Source organism: Gobius niger, assembly GCF_951799975.1.
Source record: "Gobius niger genome assembly, chromosome: 5".
In the NCBI taxonomy this organism is placed as follows: Eukaryota; Metazoa; Chordata; class Actinopteri; order Gobiiformes; family Gobiidae; genus Gobius; species Gobius niger.
The window spans coordinates 3182160-3199083 of record NC_136856.1 but is presented as its reverse complement, the minus strand read 5'-3'; the positions used below and the strand labels follow the sequence as shown (position 1 = coordinate 3199083).

Below are 16924 nucleotides of genomic sequence, written 5' to 3'. Positions count from 1 at the left end.
GTCAAATTTTAATCAATTTGGGCATAAATACATGGCTAATTGTCTGCATGGGGTTTTATAATGGGCTGGTCTGAAACTTCCTGTGGCAATTAAACCTCATTATTTTGAGTTTTGACTGTGATGAAAACCCCTCTGTTTATTTGTCCTGGAGTGCAAAGCCTTCGTTTGTTTTTCAAGCTGAAGTTTATTTTGAAACTCCCACCCAGTGAATTAGTAAAAGCCATATTAAGTCGTTTTTTCAGTATTTACCAATGAAATCTAAACGTAAGTCGACCAATATGAGCATAATTATGTCACTCCTTTAATAACAGATGCATTTTCTGTTCCAAGGTTGGACCTGGTGTTGCAGATTTGTTTTCCATTCATAAAAATACCTCGCCGCCGGGTGCACCTCAGGCCGAGGAAATAATCTTTGACCCACGACCTTCTCATTTCGGTTTTAAAGCACTGTCACCAGGGGCTGTTTGGGTGGTTTACGGCTGCGCTACAGCTTCACTTTCAGAATACGAATCTCCCGAAAGGTTTCACGGACAAGGAATCTTCTCCAGTGCAACATAAAACATAGACCTTATGAGTAAAACTATAGGGGGAGGCACAACAAATAAAGTTATATCAGAAAATAGAACATGATAGAGTAAAATGAGGTGGACTGACTGTGTCTCTCATTTAAAGGGCAATGAAATGATTTAGTTTTTCTTTACAAACAATAACTTAAACTGGGACACCCTTGAGATAGAGGTCACACGGATGACCAGTGAAGGGTCCACGGGGTCCACAACACAAGAAAAGATTGAGAACCATTGGTATAATGGACCAGATCACTGAATATAGGTGACATGTTCCAATGCTCATAATGACTCCGACCTAAAGAACAGGCGTCTGAAATGTGACTCTAAGTGTGTGTAGAGATGTGGGAAGCCTTTATTACCCCCACCTTAACCAAGTGCATTTTCTCCTGTTCAGTTTTACCCAAATCTAAAAGCTTACAGCCTCTCCACATCGTTTTCTGGATGGTCATCGTTTTTACTTGTGTACATCGTTGCTGTGTTTTGTGGAGGTTTGGTGGGTTTTTTACTGTGAGAGTTCAAAATGGCCCAGAGTAGGCGTCACATGAGGCGCTACAGGAAACGAGAAAGGGACAAACGAGGAGATGGTGAAAGACTGTTGTGGAGCGGAGGGAGCTGTGCAGGAGGAAGGAGGAGCGGGAGGAGGTGGAGCTGACCAGTGCAGGACACCATGCTCTGAAACAGGGACAAGCCCAGGAGGCGCTGCAGCGTTTCAGAGGATCAGAGGAGACAGAGAGCAGGTCGTGAGGGTCAGGTTGACCCACAGAGGCAGCGCGGCTCAGTCGCAGCGGCTCAGGACTAACACCTGAACACTATTTCGTTGTTCGCTTGTACAATGACAATAAAGCACTTACTATAGGCCAGACTAACTGAAAGACCTACACAACTGATCTAAATGGATCTTTTTCCTTGTGTTGTTGCCGTGCGTTTTAGATCAATTTTTGCCACTTTTTCAGTTTTTTGTCAGTTTAAGAAAAGATAAGCCTTTATTGATCTCACATTACACGTTACATTCAGCTCTTACAAACACTCAGGGTGTGCTAGATAGACAGGGGAAAAAAATGTAATATTAAGTAGAGGCATCTTTTATACAATGACTACAAAAGGCTTTACAGTCAAGTTGATAAAGTGACGCAGATACAGAGATTATTCCTCCTGAAAGTTGTGAAACCTGGTTTAACCTCTTTAACTCCCACCAACATGTTTTCTCCTGTTCTCCAAATTCTCCAAATCTAAATTCAAAATAGCAACAAAAAATGAGAAGAAAATGAGGATGTAAATTGACAAAAATGGCAAAAATCAAGCAAAAAAGTGACAAATTTCCAGCAAAAAAAAGTCAAAAATCCAGCAAAAAGTGACAAAAATCCAGCAAAAAAAAAGTCAAAAATCCAGCAAAAAGTGACAAAAATCCAGCAAAAAAAAGTCAAAAATCAAGAAAAAAGTGACAAATTTCCAGCAAAAAAAAGTGACAAAAATCCAGCAAAAAAAAGTCAAAAATCCAGCAAAAAGTGACAAAAATCCAGCAAAAAAAAGTCAAAAATCCAGCAAAAAGTGACAAAAATCCAGCAAAAAAAAGTCAAAAATCCAGCAAAAAGTGACAAAAATCCAGCAAAAAAAAGTCAAAAATCCAGCAAAAAGTGACAAAAATCCAGCGAAAAAAAAAGACAAAAATCCAGCAAAAATTGACAAAAATCCAGCGGAAAAAAAAAACAAAAATCCAGCAAAAATTGACAAAAATCCAGCGAAAAAAAAAGACAAAAATCAAGCAAAAAGTCACAAAAATCCAGCAAAAAAAAAGTTAAAAATCCAGAAAAAAGTGACAATGTTGTTTTAGAGTCTTGTTGTTCAGTCTGACAGCAGTGGGGCTGAAGGACCTGCTCCTTCTTGCACTGAGGGTGTCTCAGTCTGCCACTGAGAGAGCTGCTCAGCTCCTCTACAGTCCCGTGCAGTGGGTGGGAGGTGTTGTCCATGATGGAGGTAAGCTAGGCTAACACCCTCCTGTCCCTCACCTCCTGCACAGAGTCCAGGGGGCAGCCCAGGACGGAGCTGGCCCTCCTGACCAGCTGGCTCAGTCTGTGCTTGTCCCTCTCTGTGCTGCCCGGGGCCCAGCACAGAGAGGCCACCACAGAGTCATAAAAGGACCTCAGTCCAATTTGAGGTCCTGGTCATCTCTCCCCCTTTCTGTTGCAGGCCGCATTAACTCTGTGCAAATGAACATTTTACCCAAGTTTACATATCTTTTCCAGTGTCTACCAATCTTTATCCCAAAATCATTTTTCATGAAACTAAACAGCATTATCACAACTTTCATCTGGAATGGCAAGCCCCCCAGAATATCATGGACCACTTTGCAACAACCAAAAAAGACAGGAGGTATGGCCGCACCAAACTTTCAGTATTATTACTGGGCTGCAAACATCAGACCAATAGTCCACTGGCTCTACGAACATCCGGGAGCCGATGCCCCTTCATGGCTACAGCTGGAGGCATCATCTTGCAGGGCGTTAAAGAAGAAAAAACACGCACATCCAGTCTGAATAGTGTGCAGGACCAAAGTGGACTATAAAGCTGAAAAAGAAAAAAGTCCGCACAACTAAGTAGCTCCCAGAAAAGTTATTTAATGACTTACACCGTGTAACGTTTCGGGCCTGAGCCCTTCCTCAGACACCTGTCTGAGGAAGGGCTCAGGCCCGAAACGTTACACGGTGTAAGTCATTAAATAACTTTTCTGGGAGCTACTTAGTTGTGCGGACTTTTTTCTTTTTCATCATCTTGCAGGCCCTCATCCCTGTCAGCTTTAACTTTTTCTAATACACCTCCCCCATTTGAATATACTAAGAATGTTGTTGTCAAAAATACTGTCAAAATTTGGTTCCAATGTAAAAAACATTTTAATTGGACATCTTTCTCTCTAAAAGCTCCAGTTTCCTCAAACCACCTTTTTAAACCATCCTTATCAGACAAAACTTTTGCTGAGTGGGATGACTTGGGCATTAAATCATTTGCTGATTTATATCAGAACGATACATTTATTTCATTCACCAATCTCCATACTAGATTTAATATACCCAACCGTGACTTTTTTCGTTATTTACAACTACGTGACTTTTTGTCAAAAAAGGTCCCTCAGTTTCCCAACGCTCCACAAAAAAATCCTGGTGACCTCATTCTAGCTCGACCACAAACATTTACGAGTGTGATTTCAACCCTATACAGCAAAATGTTACAAAACGACAAATCTGGGTCTTCCGTACTAAAAAGTGAATGGGAGACTGAGCTCAGTGTGACCCTCAATGATGACCTCTGGCTTTCAATTCTCAATAGAGTCCACACCTCCTCTGTCTGTGCCAAACAGTCCTTTATGCAATGTAAAATTCTGCACCGCTGTTTTTGGACCAACCAGAAGTTAGCGAGGATTTTTCCCGATGTGAACCCAAACTGTAATCGCTGTGGTGCTACTCCAGCCAATCATGTTCATATGTTCTGGTCCTGCTCAAAAATTCACCTCCTGTGGCAAAATATTTTTACACTAATAAATTCTGCACTTGATAAGTCATTACAACCATGCCCCCTATTGGCCATATTTGGTGCCTCCAACATTCCAGGCTTGTCTAAAGCTGAGTCAGACTCCATTGCCTTCATCTCACTTTTGGCCCGTCGAATTATTTTATTCAAATGGAAAGATCACCTGCCACCCACCTATACACAGTGGGTTCATGATTTTCTTTTTTTTCTAAAACTTGAAAAAATTAAGTTTACGCTGCGCAGAAACTTAAATGCTTTTTATGTCCAGTGGAATCCATATCTGTCTGCCTTAAAACAATGTGTTCTGCAACCTCCAACTTAATCTTTCTAATACATATGTACAACGAATCGTATCCATAGCCCATGAATTAGCCTTTGTCTGTACCTGTATGTGAGAGAATGTGTGTGACTGTGTTATTAGTATTATTATTTTTATTTTTTATTTTTTCATATTTCTTATTATTTAGTTGTTGTTTTTTTCTTTCCATTTGTTTGCTCTTCCTTTTTTGTATCTGTTCTATGTTTTAACCAATATCATTTCCCATGTACAACTAATGAAGTTAAAAGAAAAATAATAAAAATATTATTAAAAAAAATAAAAATAAAAAAGGACCTCAGTCTCCTCAGAAGGTGGAGGCGGCTTTGGTCCTTCTGGTTCAGGGTGTTGGTCCAGTTTACTGTTGAGGTGAAACTGTCCACCTCCTATATATGTGTCTCTTGAATCACATTTTCATTGCTTTTATTGTCACTTTTTAATTCGTTCATTTTCATCCTTGTTTTCCTTCTATTTTTGTCGCTATTTTTTCCAAGAAGCTTTTAGATTTGGGTAAAGCCTAACTGGAGAATGTGCTCGGTTCAGTCGGGGGTTGCAGTTAAGGAGATGATGTCACTGATGTTACGTTCTGACCCGCAGGCGTGATCCGCACCACGGCCCCCCTGGACCGGGAGTCCGCCCCGCACTACTGGCTGTCGGTCTACGCCTCAGACCTGGGAACCGAACCCCTGACCTCCTGGTCTCACGTCTACATCGAGGTCATGGACGTGAACGACAACGCGCCGGAGCTCAGCCAGCCCATGTACTTCGCCTCCGTGGCCGAGAACAGCGCCACCGGGAGGTCGGTGGCGCAGGTGCAGGCCCGGGACGTGGACAGCTCCTCGGAGGGACAGATCACGTACGACATGCTGGAGGCGCACAGGGCGTTCTTCACTGTGGAGCCCAAAACAGGTCAGACACTCGGCTTTTACTGGACACATGCGGGGGAGTCAGGACTGGTCAGAATAGGAAGAGGAAATGATAATGTTAGCTGAGGTACAAACATTCCTAACTTTATTAACATATTTGTAGCATCATAATCTTTCACAGGGACGAGTTCATAATTTTTATTTTAATTTTCTGTTATTGGAATAAAATGTGTTTTGTCCTTTAGTATATGGTAAAAGCAGACATTTATCCAAAAAACACTGGATTTAAAGCCTTTTAAACAGTCATAAAATGTCAGGCTAGTAGAAGTGACAGTTTTCCTCCTGAAAGTTGTGAAACCTGGTTTAACCTCTTAACTCCCACCAACATGTTTTCTCCTGTTCTCCAAATTCTCCAAATCTTAATTCACAATAGCGACAAAAAATGAGAAGAAAATGAGGATGTAAATTGACAAAAATGGCAAAAATCAAGCAAAAAAGTGACAAAAATCTAGCAAAAAAATGACAAAAATCCAGGAAAAAGTGACAAAAATCCAGAAAAAAGTGACAAAAATCCAGAAAAAAGTGACAAAAATCCAGAAAAAAATGACAAAAATCCAGAAAAAAATGACAAAAATCCAGAAAAAAATGACAAAAATCCAGAAAAAAAATGACAAAAATCCAGAAAAAAAATGACAAAAATCCAGGAAAAAAGTGACAAAAATCCAGAAAAAAATGACAAAAATCCAGAAAAAAAAGTGACAAAAATGCATCAAAAAAGTAACAAAAGTGCCATAAAAAGTGCCAAAAACACATAAGGGAAATAAAAACGTAACAACAATGGCAAAGAGGAGAGAATGGATTTGGTTTTGGCAGGTGAGAAGAGGTTAAACTCAGTCCCTGTGACGAATGTTGATGTTGTAAATGCATTAGAAAAGTTTGAGATGAGTTTGGACCAGAAAATAGCAATTTGAAGTTTGAGTGACCCTGTTTCTTTGTACAATCAGGTAAAGCTCCTGTAATGAAAACCGGACACAGTATTGCAGTAGTCCCATTATTTTTTACAGTGAAAGCGGGGGAATATTTACCAAATATTTACACAGTGCACATGACTAGTTGACACATTTGTCTCTGTTCATCGCGATAAAAGTTCATTTTGCATGGATTGAACCATGAAAAGGGCGGAGTCCAAAGTTCTGTAACAAGTCCAGTATTGGAACAATTGAGCCAATGTAGCTGGGTGTAAGTTATTATTCCAGAAAACTTACCAGAAACCTAAAATCCCGGTGCGAGGTCATCTTTAAACTGTTTCCTGCCATCTTCAGGTGGGATTAAACCTGACATGTCTGCGAGGTCCGTGTGGGAGGCATAATGAGACCTTTAGGGTTAGTGATTGTGCATATCCAAATCTCAAAGCGTATTGACTCGAGTCCTTACAGCCGATATACCAGTGTGGTGCCTAATTTGAAAGCCAAGACCTTCTAGTTTGTAAAGCTATGTGTAAGATCTGTGTAAGTTAAACACAACTTACATCACATTTGCTGTTCCTAAACCTATTCCCCTGAAAGTAACAGGTTCACAAGGTTCCAAGTAGAACTTCAATCTGCAACAGAGAGAGACAAACATGTTTCGAGTAAAGCTTTTATAGAAAACAACAAATAAACTGAAAAGGTTTAGGACCACATTCCTTTAAAAGGCCAAATCTGTGCAGAAATGTGGGTTCAGAGTCATTTTCTGTCAGGGTTTATGTACAAACAAGGTCAGTGCAATACAATTCAAAGTAGGACAGTCACTGCACTATGAGGTAAAAACAAAACAGTGGAAACAAAACAATAAAAGTGTCAGAGTGTCACCGGGAGCGGGTTGTCTAATGATCGGAAGGTCAGGGTTGGAATCCCGCCTCCTGAAGATGCACAGTCATTGTGTCCTTGGGCAAGACACTTGACCCTCCTTGTCTCCAGTGTCTGCGTGCACTGGTGTATGAGTGAGTGGATCCCGGCTGTAAAGCAGTTTGAGTGACTCATATTGGTGGAAAAGCGCTGTATAAGTTCAGACAATTTCACCATTTTTTAATGTATGACCACTTAACTTCCGGATCCCATTTTCTCCAGTTTGGTTTTACCCTAATCAAAAAGCTTCTTGGGGAAAAAAGCACCAAAATAGCCACAAAAAATGAGAAGAAAACAAGAATGTAAACGCAACAAAAATGTGACAAAAACTCAACCAAAGAGTGACAAAAATTCAACAAAAATGTGACAAAAATTCAACAAAAAGAATGATAAAAATGACAAAAATGCAATAAAAAAGTGACAAAAATGCAATACAAATGTGACAAAAATTCAACAAAAATGTGACAAAAAAATGACAAAAAATCAACCAAAATGTGACAAAAATTCAACAAAAATGTGACAAAAAGTGACAAAAATGTCACAAAAATGTCACAAAAATGTCACAAAAATGAAAAAAACAGCTACAACGCGAGGAAAAAGATCAGTTTTGTGGGTCTTAGCTTTCAAATGGGGTGCTACACAGGCCTATATAATAGCTAAAGAGGACAGAATGCATTTGGTTTAGGCGGGTGGTAAGAGCTTAAAGACTGCGTGACTGTAATGAACCAGTTCTTCAGATGGTTTTTAAACAGTCTGCATGATGTTTGCTGGGATGGAGCTCCAGTCTCTTTGGCCGCAGTTATAGACTTTTTGTTAGTGGTAATTCTTCCACTTTCCTTGGACCGCGTTTATTTACCAGACTCCAGAATGTTTGGGGGTCATGGGTTTGATTATGTTAAACTTTACAGCTAGTCCTCTTTGATGTCTGCTCTTGTTTGAGTCTTTTATCAAACTGGTTTATTTTTAACAGGAGATGCTTTTTCTCAGCCAGTCTTTCCACATTGTAGATTGTCTCTTGTATAGAAAAGGCGTTCTGACAAAAGGCCCTTTTCCTAAACGGGACGATGCGCCTCCTCGAGCTGCTCCTCTGGTCCCGCTGTGAGATGATTGGTTGTGGATTATTTTATGTTTGAGCTCTTCATGGCTGCAGACGGAAACGCCCTGAACAATCAGGTCTAATCCCAGAGTTAAATCCAAACTAACACGGTAACGTTTATCACGGGATATTTGGATTACTGCATGTGTGGTACTTTAAATTAAGAATATTTGACCTTTAGTCTAATAACTTTGACTTGTCGTCAGTGGAAGAAGAGTTTTTGCTTAAAAGAGGAACATTGTCTTTCAAGTTCAAATGGAGATTTATTTTCTAACTTGTAATGAGACAGACTGAGTCAAAGTCGTCCTGTACTCTGTTTAACCTCTTACCACCCGCCAAAACCAAATGCATTCTCTCCTCTTTGCCATTATCGTCACTTTTTATTTCCCTTATGTGTTTTTGTCACTTTTTTATGGCACTTTTGTTACTTTTTTGATTTTGATCACTTTTTGGCTGGATTTTTGTCTCTTTTTTGCTGGATTTTTGTCACTGTTTTGCCTTTTTTTTGGGGAGGGATTTTTGTCTTTTTTTGCTGGATTTTTGTCATTTTTTTTGCTGGATTTTTGTCACTTTTTTGCCATTTTTTTGCTGATTTTTTGTCTTTTTTGCTGGATTTTTGTCTTTTTTTTTAGCTGGATTTTTGTCTTTTTTTGCTGGATTTTTGTCTCTTTTTTGGCATTTTTTTGCTGATTTTTTGTCTTTTTTGCTGGATTTTTGTCACTTTTTGCTGGATTTTTGTCATTTTTTTTGCTGGATTTTTGTCACTTTTTGCTGGATTTTTGCCATTTTTGTCAATTTACATCCTCATTTTCTTCTCGTTTTTTGTCGCTATTTTGAAGAAGCTTTTAGATTTGGAGGATTTGGAGAACTGGAGAGAACATGTTCAGGTGGGAGTTAAGAGGTTAATTCACACCATTTTCATCTGCATTTGTTTCTTCTTCCACCTCTTGATGGAATGGAGGCTGATCCTGCATGTTTCCTTAAACACCCAGGACATGTTTTTGCAGCGTCAGATCTTTCCTCCCGTGGATACAGACTGGAGAAAGGCTCCATTGTTGAGCGTGATGTGATGTTATCTGTGGCTCTTCCCGAGGGAGAAAGTGACACGATGCTCTCGATAACAGACGTGTTCCAGAGAAACAAGGCGCTGTCGGTTTAGTGGATTCTGAAACTTAATACGCTCGACTTTCACCGGCTCTCATTAATACACTCGACTTTCACCGACTCTCATTAATACACTCGACTTTCACCGACTCTCAGTGCGTAAAGAACTGCAAACACAAGTCGCCTCCTGTTGAATTTACCTCTTACAAACCGCCTTCATGAGTGCATTTGGTCTAGTTCATCTAAGTTTAACAGAGGCTACTTTGGATCAAAATTACTGATTTTCTTCTAGAAATGGAGATAATGGGGTTTTATGAAACACTCTCCATCTGATTAACTCCTCCTCTCTCCTCCTCTCTCCTCCTCTCTCCTCCCTCCTCTCTCCTCCTCTCCTCCTCTCCTCCTCTCCTCATCTCTCTCCTCCTCTCTCATCTCTCTCCTCTCCTCCTCTCTCCTCCTCTCTCCTCCCTCCTCTCTCCTCTCTGGACGGACACTAACGTTATGTGAAGAGGCAAATGCCTAAATATATTTATTTCAAGTCAATTTCCAACAACAACATGAAACACGCGTGTTCTCGATCTTTTTTTATGCCGTGTGCCTTTAAACAGCCTGGTTCTGGATTGAAGACTTTAACAGGATGTTTCTCAGTCGTCCTTGGACCGATTTTAACCATTTAAAAACTCAGAGAAATGTTTGCATCTCAACTGTTTCGATCCTTCCATGTGAAGCCGCTCTGCTTTGTCAAACGCTCCAGAGCGAGAGAGAAGTGTCGCCCCCTCAGACGAAAAAAGAGAAAAGAAACACAATAATATATATAAAATGTCCAGATCCTGACTTTTCACAAGATTTTAATTGTCATTTATTTCTCTTCAGTCACACACAAGGTGTATTAGAGTGTCTAGTTTTGTAATAATAATTTTTTAAAAAAACGCAAAAAATATTTTTTCCGTTTTTGGCACTCAATGTGTTAGCATTTGCCATCACTGTATGACAATGCCATACTATTCTATTCTATTCTATTCTATTCTATTCTATTCTATTCTATTCTATTCTATTCTATTCTACTTCAGTCCATTCTATATTATTCATCTCCTGACCAAAAGCTGAAGGTCTGGACAGGGATCACTGGGTTAAACTGTAACTACATATTTCTTCAGTGATTGAAAGATGACATTCTGTTGCTCGGTTGCTTTATATAGCGACGCTGTGATGCAAGAGGGGTTTGACTTTAACTTGTCAAAGCACAATAAGTCAAACCAGGAATGAGATACTGAAAAGCCCTTCAGGACAAAACTTCAAAATCCAAGTGGCAAGAGTGGAAAATGTGGTGCCTGTGGGTGAAAGTGAGAAAAATGTGTTTGAAGTTACAAATCCCCGTGTGTACAGTTTCCACGGAGGAACAGACCGAAGTGTGACCGAAATCTGAACACGCACAAAAGTTTAAATAAGCCTCTTTTATGTGTGATTTGTCCTGAACTCGTGAGTGGAAATAAAGCGCTGCAGTTGTAATAAATGCAGCAGTGAAATTCCACCCCCCCCTCTCCGAATCAAGCCAATAAAAAGCTCTGATGAAGTTGGTGCCTGTAATGGGCCCCCGGTGGGCCGTTTACACAAAGCGCCGCCGACTGAAGCTGTTTTAACAAGTCTCCCAGCGTGTCTCCCAGCGTGTCGCCGGCTCCCCGCGGCCACAGCCACTTTGTCTGAGGAGAGAAGGGAAAAAAAGAGAAAAATGGTTAATATCTGCTAATGCACTGGTACAAGTCTGTGCAGGAGCGCCCGAGCAGAACCGAGGTGTGTCAAAACAAGGAGCCGTCGAGAGAATAGAGCTCGAAGAACCGCTGGAGCGAGGAGGAGGCGGAGGGCAAAGGTCACGGCGCTGAAAGAGCCGGGGTCAGACGCATTAGCCGAGGTCAGGGTCGACTTCACCACAACTGTAAGGCCAGTGTGTCGTCTGCGTCTGCCCCGTTGGACCCAGATGTTGACTTTATCAGGAGAATACGAGGCTGGGCATCAGCAAAACAGGATTTCATCACTTGACTAAAAGTGCAGTGACTCGTGGGGAAATGTTACTCCAGTAAAAGTAGAAATAACAATGAACTAGAGCTGGTGAAGACTTTGACTTTACATTTAGGGGAGAGCGGGTCTGGTTGTAACATGGGGACAGTATTAACGCCACCAGTTCCACCTCTCAGGGATGAGACATGTTCATATCAGTGTTTACCCACCTCCTCCCTGATCACACATGGAGGTTGTCCAGGTAATAAACAGGTTAATTCAGATTCTATAGAGAAAAAAATGATTTTGAGGTAAGAAATGTAATCTTTTGACCAAGACTATATTTTGTTTAGTGCTTATACTATTGCACATAAAACCATATGACTTACATTAGATTAAATTGTTGTTTCTCAGGTAAAATGTGATGCACATTTCACCTGCTAATCTCAAACCATTATGCTGATGCAGCTGAACAATGGCTGACGGGATGGGGGGGCATGGATTGTAACAACTAGAGCGCTGCAACCCGTACGAACCCGACGGGCTCGGTCGGACTCGGACAAATATTCAGAACTTATGTTCGGGCTTGGGTCGGACTCGGACACATCAGGGCGATAATAGGGACGGCTAAGCAGTAGCGGCGGGGGGGATGTTGCGTCCTCACTCTCCTCTCCGCTCGCCGCTGCCTGCTTTATGCGTTACATGTTTTGGCTCAAACACTTCGAGATCAAGGGGAGACTTTACGCACAGGCATCCTGCATGACGTCTCTGTTCATTCATCTGGCAAAATGTGGAACAATCATCAGCTAATATAAGTTCAGAACAGAAAGTTTACAGCGTGTCTTTGGAGAGGGGAAAGACGTGTCTCGTGAGCCATGGATAAAAGTGGGAGGGCACAGCCCCGGAGGCTTATGACAATATTGTGATTTTAATTGTGTCAGGCTCGGTTGGACTCGGGCACAAATATCTAAATGCTTAGCGGGCTCGGTTCGGATTTGAGCACTGCTCTGTGAGACGAGGGCCGGGCTCGCACATAAAAAAACGGCCTGATCCGCACTCTAGTAACAACCATCCCCCCCACATACAACTAATGACACTTTCTTGATTTTAATACTTTTACAGAATGCCAGTAGAATGACAGTGGAAAAGAAAGACTGAAGAGGTGCCTTCAAATGTTTAAAAAAAAAGCATCTGATGAAGTCAGTCAGATCAGTTGCAAAGGCTCATGGGATCTGCCATGTAAAACTGAGTTGTTCTGGATGGTTCTTTTCTTTAGATAAACCTCTTTTGATGCAGATCACATGACGTGGCCTCTGTTTTTATTTCTTTTGTTTAACTGTTACAACTTACCCCAGCATGTGTTACAACCCACCCCACTACCGGGACCACCACTTATTTGACATCACCTCAGGAGGTCTCTGATTTTCTAAATGTGGGTTCTTTGTATAAAAGTTTGAGAACTCAACAGATGCTGAAGCAAAAAGTGTTACAACCACACACGGTCTCCCTACTTTGATTTTATCTTTCAGTTTCCATCTACAGCATGGTTTACAGTGTAATCAACACACTTTGAGTGGCTCAGAACGATATGATGTTGGATTATGGGCTACTAAAACGTCGAGGACAGAGTTTTAGCAATGAAGCAATGGTATCCAGGAAGTACAGAACAAAGCGCTGACTCTGTAGAAGAAGAAACAGCGAAATTCAACAGCTTTGCCTGATGATTACTCACAATTGTGTGAATATAGAGAAATACTACTCGAGGTTTGTCCATGTAGGAAACAGCATCTTAATATGGTTAAAACTTAAAAAGTAAATGCACCAAAAAAAAGAAAGAAAATGATGAAAGTGCAGCAGTTTTGTCTGAAACTCTGCTCAGTTTTTGTTTAGCTTTGAGTTGTTAGCCGCTGAGCTAGTTTGTAAATCTCACACGTGGACACTTGTTGTTTGTTCATGTGTGAAATATTGAAGTTTAAAGTGTGTGAGTGGAGTCTTCTGCAGCCAAAGCGTTTAAGTCACACAATCCTAACACAAAAGCACATCGTCTGGAGCTAATCTCTCCTCTGAGCTCGTGCAAAACTCAAATATGTGCATTTCTCCACCAGCGATTATTACACGGAACATGTTTGACCCGAAGGCTTTGGATTGACACGTGAGTTGTCAGTTTTGGGTCAGATCTCCCGCAGCTCCCTGGGGTGTCTCTGTTGCTGATTTCTGACAGTTTTCGCCACCGGTGCAGTCTTTGAAGTGCGGCTTTAGCCAGCGTTAGCTTTAGCCGCTGCACGCCGCTACAGGCCCGGGCTAAGCTGCGGAGATGCCCACGCCCGCGGGCCACAAGGCGGGGATTACAGAGGAGAGAGTCGGACTGTGAGGTCTCGGCCAGAGGAGGAGACCATGAGAGGAGGAGAAGAGGAGAGGAGAGGAGAGGAGAGAGAGAGGAGAGGAGAGGAGAGAGATGAGGAGAGAGGAGAGAGAGGAGAGGAGAGAGGAGAGAGAGGAGAGAGAGGAGAGGAGAGGAGAGAGGAGAGAGGAGAGAGGAGAGAGAGGAGAGGAGAGAGAGGAGAGGAGGAGAGGAGAGGAGAGAGGAGAGAGATGAGGAGAGAGAGGAGAGGAGAGAGGAGAGAGAGGAGCGAGAGGAGAGGAGAGAGAGGAGAGGAGAGGAGAGAGGAGAGAGATGAGGAGAGAGAGGAGAGGAGAGAGGAGAGAGAGGAGCGAGAGGAGAGGAGAGAGAGGAGAGGAGGAGAGGAGAGAGAGGAGAGGAGAGGAGAGAGAGGAGAGGAGGAGAGGAGAGGAGAGAGAGGAGAGGAGGAGAGGAGAGGAGGAGAGAGGAGGAGAGGAGAGAGAGGAGAGAGAGGAGAGAGAGGAGAGGAGAGAGGAGGAGAGGAGAGAGAGGAGAGGAGAGAGAGGAGGAGAGGGGAGAGAGGAGAGGAGAGAGGAGGAGAGGAGAGAGAGGAGAGAGAGGAGAGGAGGAGAGGAGGAGAGAGGAGGAGAGGAGAGAGAGGAGGAGAGGAGGAGAGGAGAGAGAGGAGAGGAGGAGAGGAGGAGAGAGGAGGAGAGAGGAGGAGAGGAGGAGAGAGGAGGAGAGGAGAGAGGAGGAGAGAGGAGGAGAGAGGAGGAGAGGAGAGTGACATTAGAGGAGAGGAGAGTGACATTAGAGGAGAGGAGAGTGACATTAGAGGAGAGAGAGGAGAGAGGAGGAGAGGAGAGTGACATTAGAGGAGAGGAGAGTGACATTAGAGGAGAGGAGAGTGACATTAGGGGAGAGGAGAGTGACATTAGAGGAGAGGAGAGTGACATTAGAGGAGAGGAGAGTGACATTAGAGGAGAGTGACATTAGAGGAGAGGAGAGTGACATTAGGGGAGAGGAGAGTGACATTAGGGGAGAGGAGAGTGACATTAGAGGAGAGGAGAGTGACATTAGGGGAGAAGAGAGGAGAGTGACATTAGAGGAGAGGAGAGTGACATTAGGGGAGAGGAGAGTGACATTAGAGGAGAGGAGAGTGACATTAGGGGAGAGGAGAGTGACATTAGAGGAGAGGAGAGTGACATTAGGGGAGAGGAGAGTGACATTAGGGGAGAGGAGAGTGACATTAGGGGAGACGAGAGTGACATTAGAGGAGAGGAGAGTGACATTAGGGGAGAAGAGAGGAGAGTGACATTAAAGGAGAGGAGAGTGACATTAGGGGAGAGGAGAGTGACATTAGAGGAGAGGAGAGTGACATTAGAGGAGAGGAGAGTGACATTAGAGGAGAGGAGAGTGACATTAGAGGAGAGGAGAGTGACATTAGAGGAGAGGAGAGTGACATTAGGGGAGAGGAGAGTGACATTAGAGGAGAGGAGAGTGACATTAGAGGAGAGGAGAGTGACATTAGAGGAGAGGAGAGTGACATTAGGGGAGAGGAGAGTGACATTAGAGGAGAGAGAGGAGAGAGGAGGAGAGGAGAGTGACATTAGGGGAGACGAGAGTGACATTAGAGGAGAGGAGAGTGACATTAGGGGAGAAGAGAGGAGAGTGACATTAGAGGAGAGGAGAGTGACATTAGAGGAGAGGAGAGTGACATTAGGGGAGAGGAGAGTGACATTAGAGGAGAGGAGAGTGACATTAGAGGAGAGGAGAGTGACATTAGAGGAGAGGAGAGTGACATTAGGGGAGAGGAGAGTGACATTAGAGGAGAGGAGAGTGACATTAGGGGAGAGGAGAGTGACATTAGGGGAGAGGAGAGTGACATTAGGGAGAGGAGAGTGACATTAGAGGAGAGGAGAGTGACATTAGAGGAGAGGAGAGTGACATTAGAGGAGAGGAGAGTGACATTAGAGGAGAGGAGAGTGACATTAGAGGAGAGGAGAGTGACATTAGAGGAGAGGAGAGTGACATTAGGGGAGAGGAGAGTGACATTAGAGGAGAGGAGAGTGACATTAGGGGAGAGGAGAGTGACATTAGAGGAGAGGAGAGTGACATTAGAGGAGAGGAGAGTGACATTAGAGGAGAGGAGAGTGACATTAGAGGAGAGGAGAGTGACATTAGAGGAGAGGAGAGTGACATTAGAGGAGAGGAGAGTGACATTAGAGGAGAGTGACATTAGGGGAGAGGAGAGTGGCATTAGGGGAGAGGAGAGTGACATTAGGGGAGAGGAGAGTGACATTAGGGGAGAGGAGAGTGACATTAGGGGAGAGGAGAGTGACATTAGAGGAGAGGAGAGTGACATTAGAGGAGAGTGACATTAGGGGAGAGGAGAGTGACATTAGGGGAGAGGAGAGTGACATTAGGGGAGAGGAGAGTGACATTAGGGAGAGGAGAGTGACATTAGGGGAGAGGAGAGTGACATTAGAAGAGAGGAGAGTGACATTAGGGGAGAGGAGAGTGACATTAGGGGAGAGGAGAGTGACATTAGGGGAGAGGAGAGTGACATTAGGGGAGAGGAGAGTGACATTAGGGGAGAGGAGAGTGACATTAGAAGAGAGGAGAGTGACATTAGGGGAGAGGAGAGTGACATTAGAGGAGAGGAGAGTGACATTAGGGGAGAGGAGAGTGACATTAGAGGAGAAGAGAGGAGAGTGGCATTAGAGGAGAGGAGAGTGACATTAGGGGAGAGGAGAGTGACATTAGAGGAGAGGAGAGTGACATTAGGGGAGAGGAGAGTGACATTAGGGGAGAGGAGAGTGACATTAGAGGAGAGGAGAGTGACATTAGAGGAGAGGAGAGTGACATTAGGGGAGAGGAGAGTGACATTAGGGGAGAGGAGAGTGACATTAGAGGAGAGGAGAGTGACATTAGAGGAGAAGAGAGGAGAGTGACATTAGGGGAGAGGAGAGTGACATTAGGGGAGAGGAGAGTGACATTAGAGGAGAGGAGAGGAGAGTGACATTAGGGGAGAAGAGAGGAGAGTGGCATTAGGGGAGAGGAGAGTGACATTAGGGGAGAGGAGAGTGACATTAGAGGAGAGGAGAGTGACATTGGGGAGAAGAGAGGAGAGTGACATTAGAGGAGAGGAGAGTGACATTAGGGGAGAGGAGAGTGACATTAGGGGAGAGGAGAGTGACATTAGAGGAGAGGAGAGTGACATTAGGGG

The 16924-nt window shown here is 43.2% G+C and overlaps 1 protein-coding gene across 1 annotated transcript in view; it reads left to right on the top strand.

Moving 5' to 3' along the window:
- fat2 (FAT atypical cadherin 2) overlaps positions 1-16924 on the top strand; it is a 223921-nt gene that overhangs the window by 10968 nt on the left and 196029 nt on the right. The window contains exon 2 of the mRNA XM_079556143.1: positions 5005-5316. Within this exon, the coding sequence (XP_079412269.1) occupies positions 5005-5316 (312 nt within the window). The remainder of the gene's footprint in view (positions 1-5004; positions 5317-16924) is intronic.